Below are 11,002 nucleotides of genomic sequence, written 5' to 3' on the forward strand. Positions count from 1 at the left end.
TTCCCGCTCTCACAGCAGGTGCTGCTCAAAGTGGTTGATGGTGGGTTTTTGGCCATCGTTCCTCGATTAAGGATTTTTCTCCACAAACGTGTCTGATCGGGGCTAGCAAAACGAATAGCTTCTTGACACGCAAATGTACTCATTCCAGTCAAGCACAGCACAAGTCCATTAAATAGAAGCAGAGACGATGACCTGTCAGGCGAGCGTGTTTATGGCTGGTCTGACAGAGAGCAGGGCACAGACCAGGTTGCCACACAGGCAGTTAGACACCGTCCGTTCTATGCAAACTAAAGTAAAACTGACACTACACTTTGATCCTGCCTAACACACATGTGATCATGCAGAGGAAACTCAACACAGACACTTGTAAGAGACTGACGAGTTGAACAGAAGTCAAGTAAACAAAAGCACAGGACGCCCAGACATTCAGTTGTGAGGGTATACACAGAAGGAATAGGGAATTCATTCATAAATCCATTCAGGAATTCATACAAACCTAATTAGTACCTAGTGATGTTTTTCTAAACAAAAGGAGAAAAAAGTGTTTTTTGAAGGAGTTGGTCAAAAAAGTGTTCATCAGTTAAGCCCCAACTGGCTATTCATTTGTCAAACATACCCAGATATTTGAAAAGGCTCCAGAAATTTTGAGAAAACCTCGTCTATAAGAACGAAACTTCTGGAGTAGCTTGACCTGGTTTTGCACCATTAGAGGGCTGAAGGCAGAACAGACCAGCAGAGGACTAAACGTCTATCATTCAACAACAGTCTTACTTGGCCAGAACTTACATGTTGCGTATTGTCCAACTAGTAAATGTTTTGAGACTTTTTTTGTAGAGGTATTCCACTCTTGTAATTCTGATATGTCTAGTGAGACAACATACCAATTTATGTTATTCCAGGTTGGTAGAGACGGCTGGATGATATGCCAAACCACGCTGCTCACAGTTGACTTTTTTGCAGAATGTAGTGGGTACAAAGACCACTTTTGAAGTGTGATATGTAATCAAATTTAGCCGTAAGCTCAGGAAAATGGCTAAGCAGTTTTATAAACTGCTTCTGGATTAACTTGCATGGTCAAAGCGTGTTTTAGTGGCACAAACAGATAAGGGTGGCACAGTCTGAGAAAACGATGGGAAGTGTTGGAGGGAGGTCAGAACGTGTACTTTTATGGACAAGGACTGTCAAGTGTCCACAGGGACTAGGGCTGCCACAAACGATTATTTTAGTAGTCGACTAATAACCAGTTATTTTTTCCGATTAGCATCGCTATTAAATGTCCGACGCAGCGCGCCCATCTGCTCAACAGTTCCGCCGCGCGACTCAGACGCTCAGTGCTACAGCCTCTTCAAATAAAAATATAATGTCGATATTTGGTGAGAACCCATCGAGAATCGATCGGAGGACTAAATATCGCGATGTATCGCAATATCAATATTTTTTCACACCCCTACGATGCATGTCTCTACAATTACATCCATGTTTCCAACTATTTGACCGAGATGGACTTAAAAACAGTTCCTCACCCTCCTTACAGTCCAGGCCTTGTTCCCTGTGACTCTAGGTTGTGTTTTATACACACAAATTACACTTCTAGGTTAGAAATGTATTAATTTAAACAATAAAAATGAAGAAAAAATGTCTCTCAGGCCTGTTTTTGTTCAAAAGCCACATATTTTCATCAAATTTACCAAGTAAAACATTGTGATTAATAGTGTTTAAGTGTGATTCATTTTGTGATTATTTGTAAATAATAAATGGTTGGCAAATACTGTAACTAAAAAAAAAAAAAAATTAATGCGATTAATTGCAATTAATTTCTTCCCAGGTTTGCGATTAATTAGCTAACTTTTTTAATCGATTCCTGGCCCTAAAATGAACCGGATCTCTCTAAATCATTTGTGTCATTTAAGTCAATGCTTCCAAGTAGCCACGAGGAGGAAAAACTTGATAGTTAGGCTGTAACGGATCGGAAATAATCTGTGAATAATCCGCGATCCGTATGGATCACAAACCACGGTTCGGCACACGCGTGTACCGCAGACCCCCCACCCCCCTCTCAGTTTTGGTAGATTTGGTCTAAAACATGTAAATGTAATCAGAACCTACATGTTTTAGCATTACGTTTGTGTTCAAAGTTTAAAGATGTTTTGTTTTTATAAATAGGCCTCTATGAGCTAACATTATTACATATTTGTTTTGAAGCTTTTCCAAAAATTAATTTTAGGGGTTTTATTTTGTTGTTTTTTTACTGATGCGGAAAATGATCCGAACCATGACCCTAAAACCGTGACACGATCCGAACCGTGAGTTTTGTGATGCGCTGCACCCCTACTTGATAGTAGCTCTCCGTCAGAAGAGGCAGCGGTGGATTTGTTCAGAAACATCAGACTTTTCTCTCAAAAATGCAGCTTATATTTGGTTTTCTTCGTCTCCATTAGACATTTCTTGCTCCTGCGACTTATGCTCTGGAAAATGCGGTTATAGAAATATAACCTAAATCTGAATTCTTGCAAAAGGCCTTTTGTGACGCAGCAGCAACACAAACATTTTGCTTCTTTAGGGTGTTGTGGTTTGAGAAAAATCAGTTTAAGCGCATTTGTGTTTTTACAAAAACTCCAGGTGGCCAGCAACTCCTCTGGTCTCGCCGGCGCCCACTGCAGCGACACGTGCCGGCCTCGCTGTTACGCACAGAACTCCTGTTTGTGTGACAGCCTGCTGTGATGACTGGGCATCTACGGCGGCGCAGCGAGATATGAGCAACTGTTTAAACAAGCAGCGAGTCAGCAGCACAATACAAGCCAACAGGTGACAACAAAAGCTGCCAAACCAAACCGCTGCTCTGCTGCCGTGTCAAAGGGAGGCTGATTGACCGACACCCCCCACACAAACAATGAATAACCCTTCTCACCTATTGTACAACCTGGCCTGAACCCCCCCACACAGAGCGTGCACACGTAAAACATGCTGTTCTCATAGCACACGTGTTTGTTTACAGGCCAGCATTGTATTTTCGTGTTGGAGGTGAATGCGTCTCGGGCTGGGCAGCATCAGATCGCGGGACTGTTCCATAAACAAGATCGCTATCATCAAGACTCCTCTGTTTATTTGAGACGGCCAGGAGACCAGACGTGACGTGCGCGCGGCGGACGCGCAATTTTGCATGCGTAAGAACTTATCGGAGTCGATAAATATGAAGCTCGACGTCTATCGCGCTGTCAACGGCGTTCAATTAAACCCGCCTGACACCGTTTCTGCTGCTTTTGGGGCGAGGGATTACAAAATAAAACAAAAATCTAAACATAAAGCTGGAATGTGGCAGCTTCTGTTTTAAGAAAATACTACTGAAAAAAAAAACTATTTTCATAAAAACATCCCATTATACATAGACCATCCCAATGCTACTATCATTAAAATATAAAATACATATTATTTAATAGTGTTTTTTACTTAGTTTATTTCTTTTTTAGCTTTTTTTTCTTAACTTTATTTAATCTTAACTGCCACCTGTGCTTATGTATTTCTGTGAAGTCAAAGATTTGCAGCAATAAATTCAAATTGTGTTGATATAAGCGGACAAGTTCTGTCAAAAAGGACCATTTCCACATTTTTATGGCTGAAGTACAACATTCCTTGGGCAATGCAGACGGTGGTTATTTAGTGGTTGTTTAGCAACTGTGATTTTACATCCATTTTGAGCAAAATCCAACTGTTTATCCAATAATTTCAGAATCTCTCTTCCACTTTTGTGAAAAAAAACTGTATATTTTTTTACCTTAGTAAATGTTGCTTTGGTCCTGGTTGCTATGACACCCAAACAATGTTATTTAATATCATTACCCAAGTCATCAAGTTTATTTTGTCAGGATTTTTTAACCACAGTAACACTAAAGCAAGATAAAGCATTCATGTTAAATAGAAAGTACTTTAAAAATATATTATTAAAGAATTAAAACTATATTTGGAAGACATAAACAAACTTGTTTGTACTTCACTGCAATATAATGCAGAAGGCTAAACTTGAAGCTTTCTTCCCTGTGGTCTTCATGCTCTACTTGACAGCTCCCTCTACTGGTTGAAACGGCACAACGTGTCCACAGTTAAGTTTGATTTAATATGAATGTATTGTAGTTAAAGTTTTATTGGTAATTTCTAGAGACAGAAACTTTGAGTGCACTCCTCAAAAATGTCATAAAAAATACTGACAGTGGAAACTCAAAGTATAGAAAACAAACAAAAGTTGTCGAGCTTCAGTCTCACCTCTTCTATCATGGAATCGATGGCGTCGGACAGCTCGCCTTTGGTTGCGTCGCTAGCCACCATGTTCCTCAGCCGGAGGCAGTATTCCCTCAACTGAAAGAGAGAAACAGATGTTGCTCCACGACTGTTGTGAAATCAGGAATCAAATGTGGTTATTGTGCTCACAAAAGATGGGAGAGTGAAAACCAATAATCATTTAATGGCATTTTCAATCTTAAATACAGAAATGTAAATATAAGATGGTACTCAAATTTACATATGAGCTGCAGTTTTTTCATTTTCTCTTGTTATCTTATCACACACTTTTCAAAGTAAAAAACTTTATGATATAAAATAAAACGGTTGTTTCTCTTAACATTCTTAAACCACCAATAAACCTACACTTGTTGAAAATTATATTTAATAAAACATCTACAATACAGTTAAGTAATAAATAATTTGTTAAACAAACAAGAAATTCATTTAAATTCAAATCCACTATTTTCCTATTAAAAATGAGAAAAAAAACATCAATTGTATAGAAAGTTTTTGGAAAAACGGGCGACAAATTGTGAGAACTGCATTAAACGTGGTTTTTGAGGAACGGCAAAAATGTAAATGGATCTGCATGAAAGTTAAGAGAATTTTTGATACGGACATTACATGTGCCCTGCGACGGACTGGCGACCTGTCCAGGGTGTATCCCGCCTTCGCCCATCAGTGGCCGGGATAGGCTCCGGCACCCCGCGACCCCGAACGGGATGAAGCGGTCAAGAAAATGGATGGATGGATGGACATTACATGTCATCATTTCAGTAAATCCTGGTGTTGTCTGCATTTTTTGACTGAATTTCACTGCAAAACGAACCCGTTAGCCATCACCATCCTGTGCCAAAACTGGGGAAAAACGCCCGAGCTTCACAGTATCTACATAAATATATGTTTTTCAAATTTATGTTTTTTTTGTGGATGATGTCATGAAATGGGCGGCACCCTCTGGGAGTGAAAGGTGGAGCCTCAGAGATCGAGTCGTTTTACTTCCTGGTATGAAAAGAGTTCTTCAAAAATAACACATATTTCATAAATAATGTGTGTTTTAGTGGTCCAAATGTAATATATGATCCTTTCAGTTTACGCTGAAAGATTATGGTATCACCCCTTTAAAACATGCGAGTATTGCTGACTGGAGGCCACAACCACACAATTTTAGTTTTTTTCTAAAGCCACGTTCAATAAAAAAACTAGACTGAGACACATTTCAGATGATTTCTATGAACCTTAGTGTAACAGATCAAGTATCCCTTCCTTAAATGTGATCAAAGTTTCTTTTTTTATGATTTTCAAGCCAGCAGGTCAAACTAGTGTCATGTTTGACTGTTTGATCTGACATTTGCTCCAGAACCAAAACCACAGAATTCTCCACCGATGGGATTGTATCTTCAGCATCAAATGTGGATGTGGACTGAGGTAAACATCAGAAAACGCTGAGCTTGTACCTTATGATTGAGAATGTCGTTCATTCTGCGTGAGGCCTCCGAGCTGTGGGACTCTGGGAAGCATTTCTTTGGAATCACGCCGTACTTCTCTGAAAACAAGAGCATGTAACACGTTAACAGGGACTGCACATGAACACTAAAGTCCTTTAGCTCCACGCAGGTCAGAGACGAGCCGCCGGTGAGAAACGAACCAATGAGGTTGACCAGCATGTCCCACTGTCCGCCGTCATTGGTGGGATTGGAGAGAAGAAACTGAACCAGGCGTCCGTCCACCGGCTCCTTCCTCTGCGCCGTCTCCACGCAGGCGTGGAGGAAGTAATAGCAGCGCTCCACCTGGGGACACATTGAAGAAGGCCTTTAGGTCGCCTCAGTGTGGAAAAGCAGTCGCATTTGTAAGCATCAGCTAAAACAGAAATACTTTCAAAATAAAAGTTTTAGAAAAGCTGCAGCTGAAGGAGTCACTTTTCAAATAGGACATTAAGATAGACGCCCCCAGCCGGGGTTTATTTGCAGATTCTTCCTTTATGAGTCATCTATGACAGAGTATAGGAGACACTGTCAAAGTAGCAAATACAGGAGGATATGGTCGTACATTTAAAAGAAAATAGTACAAATTTTACAAGAATAAAGTAAAAAAAAGTAAAAAGTCATACAATTATGAAAAAAACAGAAAACAGTTTTCAGGAAAAAAAGTCATGAGTTATATGAGAATAATTCACAATTTAAAAAAAATAAAGTTGTACAATTATGAAGAAAAAAATGTATAACTGACACCAAATAAAGTGGTTAAGTTCTAAGAAAAAAAATGAATTTAAGCTTCAAAAGGTTGTAATTTTACAAGGAAAAAGTAGTGATTTTTCCAAATTAATTTAATTAATTTATCTTTTAGATGTGTAAACAAAGACAACTGAACAGTACCTGTTTATGTTACGTTGCAGATAATTCAGAATAAATTCTTTTTTTTACGTTTTTGTTTATTGTACATCCTTATTTTCATAAAATGACTACTTTATATATATATACATACTGTATATATTTTAACTTGCCCTGTCCAAGAGCTGAAACCCTTTTGAGTTGGACAGATTTTACTTTTACAATAGGGGTTATGTGTTTTATAACATCCAGGGTGTATATTTGTTTAAAACTCTTTTTTTTGTTTTTTTAATTAAATTTCATGTTTATACTTGTATATTTTCTTCTATTTTTTAACAGAGGGATGAGAGGGGATACTTTATTTTTTAAAAAGCAAGACTTTTTCCTTGTGAAATTATGCTTTTATAAATAATAAACTTATTATTACTCCTTTTGACATTTTTCTCATGATTCTACAACTTGATCCTTGTAAAATTGTGACTTTTTTTCTTATAATTTTAAGACATTTAAAAAAAAGCAGTCTTTTTGCACAAATAGGAGATGTGAACATTTAAAGTATTTAAACGTCTTATTTAGATACATTTGAAACAATGGGAGGCAGCATAAGATCATATCGGAGAGAAATAAATACATTTTTGCTGGTTGAAAAAACCCTTTTGATTTAAAGAAACAAAGCACTAATCCGTTTTATACTAGTGTCGGTTTTGACGTTTAAAACAATGGTGCTTTAGCTCAAATTTTTACATTTTTTAAAGGTTTCTGCTTTAGTTTAGAACCGATTTTTCCTAGTAATGTGATTTGTTGAAAACATTTTTTATTATTTACCGATTAACTGTTGTACGGTTTGTTTTTTAGCCTTTTGGAGATAAATTATACATTTTTAATTAGGCAGCAGTTTAAACTTCACAAGAGTCTACTTAACTGGATATTTTGTGCCTGATTTTTTATTTTTATTTTCTACTTGTCCTGTTGAGATTTGGGCTTTTTATTGGTTGAACATTTGATTTGGATGTGTGTGAATCTCTTCTAAAAAGAGCTATAGAACTAAATCAGGGGTCTGCAACCTCTTTGACTCCAGCGTTACAACTTCATAGTCGTATTAAAACATTTCGACAGAGCGCCGTGTACCATCGAACTTGATGTCACAAAGCACAACCAGAATTCACACATGGTGGATTATAATAAAGTGGACTGTTTCAAGGATTTTCAGTTTATTTTTATTTCCAGACATTTCCAGGCATTATGTAACAGTTTCAATTCAACAATAACAAAAGCAAACAGAAAGTAAAGTCAGAAAGAAAGAAAGAAATTTTATTTGTGCCATATGATCTGAAAATAATTAGCAATAATTAGCTCTGAATTATTTCTACGTTTATGAATGTCCACCAAAAAACTATCAAATAATCTCCACATAGTCTTTTTTTAATTACTGCTGACATTTAACTACCTACTACAATATTTGCTGAATTGAGATGATCCTGTCTTTTATTCTGAAAGGGAGTCATGTCAAAAGTTGCAACCTTTTTATATTTAGAAAAGAAATTATATTTTTCTTGTGTTTACATTTTATTATATCAATTTGATATTTAAATAATATTATTTATCATAATATTTATCAAATTATTTTTGTAAGACTTTGTGGCTCCTGCTGAGTTGTGGTTGGTGAGAATCGACCCAATTGGCTCTTTAAATGTTAGCAGACCCCTGAATTAAACCAATTCCCTCTAAAGACAAAACACTTTTAGACTCCTAAACCAGCCAAGCAAATTCCTTTTATACCCTTCATTCGTCAGGTAGTATCAAACATCTGAAGAGATATTAGTATTTATAGACAGAAATTCAAAAGTCCTGGTCATTAAGAAGTGAGGTGTGCAGGTTTACACTCATGTGGACAGAAAGAAGATGAGAGGTACAAAAACATCGAGGTGTCACTGTGACGATAGCCAGCTCACAAAGAGGGGTTTAGCAGGACAAAGCTGGTAGAACGCAGCAGCGCACAAACACAACCCAACAACACAAACATCCATCTGAGCAGAACGTTTAAACGGATCCTCAAGTAAAGAAATCTAAAAATGATGAAGAAAACAAACGAGGCTGGACGGCGTTTGTTACCTTGTCCCAGAAAAAGAGATAGGACTGACTGAACTCAAACTCCTCGATGTTGAACTTCTTCATGAAGGGAAGTCGCATGACGTTGAGGCACGAGAAGATCCAACATCTCCCTGTTGATGACAAAACGCAAAGAAAATGAATTTTAGAGAAGATTCAGTACTTCTAAAAGCAGAAACTGAGTCCTAAAAAGTAAAATGCAGATTTCATAATAATACATAGTCTGTTTTTTGATTTATTATTACTTTTCAATCACTAACACGATGATTCCAGCAGATTCTGAAGCTCATCGAGCCGCTTTTCTCCTAAAGAATCTGCTGGAATTATCGTATTAACGGTTGAAAAGTTACAGTGTGTTAAAGATTTAAGCGTCACCAGCGATGGCTCAGGTGTTAAAGAGTCAATTTACTTTCACTACAATAAACGTAGTCTAGGACATAGTTTCTGCAGAGCGGCAGTAGATCATTAGAAATTCACCTCTGAGTTTTGGGCGGGACTGTTGGCGCAGAGTAACCCAGCCTCCTTCTCTTCCCTGTTACTCTGTTTACATGATGTTCTGCTAGGTTACAGACCCTCACACCCCTAAACTAACATTACCAGTAAAACAAAAATGGCGAGAAATATCAGAGAAATCCAGACGTACAGTTTGGATCCCGATTCCAGCTCAGATGAAGAAAACAAAGACGTTCATAGATCTATTTGTCTGCAAGTGGATGCATCAGAATGGAGCTTATTCAAGATTCAAAGGGTTTACTGTCATATTGCACAGTAAAGAAACAGGTTTCCCTGTACAATGAAATCCTTACTTTGCAGCTCACTCTGAATGCCATAGAGATAGATAAAAGGCCCGCCCATTGACTGTATATGAGAGCTGGAACGAGTGAGTGAGATATCACCCATAGAAAATAGTTTTCTTCCAGTCGCCATTTTTTTGCGGGATGGGTGCCGTCATTTGGAGACAGACAATGTCAGTAAGCCGTGATTGGTTCAAGTTGGTCTGAGTTGTGGACAGTATAAGAGAGAACTGGACATAGTGAATGTGATGTCACTAATAGAAAATGCCTTTCTTCTAGTTCCAACAAAATCAAGTCAATTCGGTTGCTGTATTTCCTCAGCATGGACTTCGCCATGTTGGAACCAGACGACGTTAGTAAGCAGCGATTGGTCCGAGTAGGTTGGAGTCATTGACAGTATAAGAGAGAACTGGACACAGTGAGTGTGACGTCACAAATAGAAAATGCCTTACTTCTAGTTCCAACAAAATCAAGTCAATTATGTGACGTTTTTCCTTGTTAAGGACTTCGCCATGTTGGAACCAGACAACATTAGTAAGCAGTGATTTGTCCGAGTTGGTCTGAGCCATTGACAGTATAAAAAAGAACTGGACATATCTAGTGTGACGACACTCAGAGAAAATGCCTTACTTCTGGTTCCAACAAAATCAAGTCAATTTGGTTGCTGTATTTCCTCAGCAAGGACTTTGCCATGTTGGAACCAGATGACGTTATTAAGCCGTGATTGGTCCGAGCTGATCCGAGAAAACATTTCTGTGGCAGGAAGTGACCTTGGAAGTTGAAAAGCCAAACCCCTTCCACTGAGAATCTGCCAAACATTTCAAATGTTCGTGGAGCTTTAACTGATTGGCCAGTTTATAACTTGAATAACTAACAATAAATAAAATGCGTTAAAAACATAGTCTGAGCACAAACATGTTAAGAAAAAGATGTATCAGATCAAGTTATTCTGACAAATAGAAGGAGTAATATCTAGAAGTCTTTGGGATTTTGGCTCCTTGGGACCAGCAACTACTTCCTGTTTGGAACACGAGACAGGAGGGCGTCACTCAGTCCAGTTCTCTTATACAGTCAATAGGTCCGTCCAGCACATTAAGTCACAAATACAGACTTTTTCAAACAGCATTTTTTGTCTGCTCCTGATTCACCACAGTTTGAATAAATTAATTCTAGGAAATGTAATTTTTTTCTTAATTTTCTTTATATATGAGAAAAATGTAACAAGAACATCTTAAAAACACCAAGAAGATGATTTTTATAGGAGTGGGTCTTTAAAGACTCTTTGCTAAAACAAACATTTCATAGGAGATTTTTTCATGGACTTATTAAAGTTGCCAGTTCCATTTAAAATAATAAACACATTTATTTTTAATCATCTTTGAAACTAATATGGTCTTTCTTCGCGGGCTCTGACTGAAAATACATTTCTACAATAATTATCAGGCAAAAAAGTTAGAAACTTTACTGTTGAATAGATTTAGGTAAATTTGCAAG

General features: G+C 37.6%; 1 protein-coding gene across 1 annotated transcript in view; it reads right to left on the bottom strand.

Moving 5' to 3' along the window:
* The window catches only part of blmh (bleomycin hydrolase), a 34,553-nt gene that overhangs the window by 20,332 nt on the left and 3,219 nt on the right, over window positions 1–11,002 (bottom strand). Inside the window, exons 3-6 of the mRNA XM_024276471.2 lie at window positions 8,718–8,827; window positions 5,924–6,065; window positions 5,733–5,821; window positions 4,258–4,350 (exon numbers count right to left, since the gene is read on the bottom strand). Of these exons, the coding sequence (XP_024132239.1) occupies window positions 4,258–4,350; window positions 5,733–5,821; window positions 5,924–6,065; window positions 8,718–8,827 (434 nt within the window). The remainder of the gene's footprint in view (window positions 1–4,257; window positions 4,351–5,732; window positions 5,822–5,923; window positions 6,066–8,717; window positions 8,828–11,002) is intronic.

The sequence above is a fragment of the Oryzias melastigma genome, linkage group LG13 (assembly GCF_002922805.2).
Source record: "Oryzias melastigma strain HK-1 linkage group LG13, ASM292280v2, whole genome shotgun sequence".
Lineage (NCBI taxonomy): Eukaryota > Metazoa > Chordata > Actinopteri > Beloniformes > Adrianichthyidae > Oryzias > Oryzias melastigma.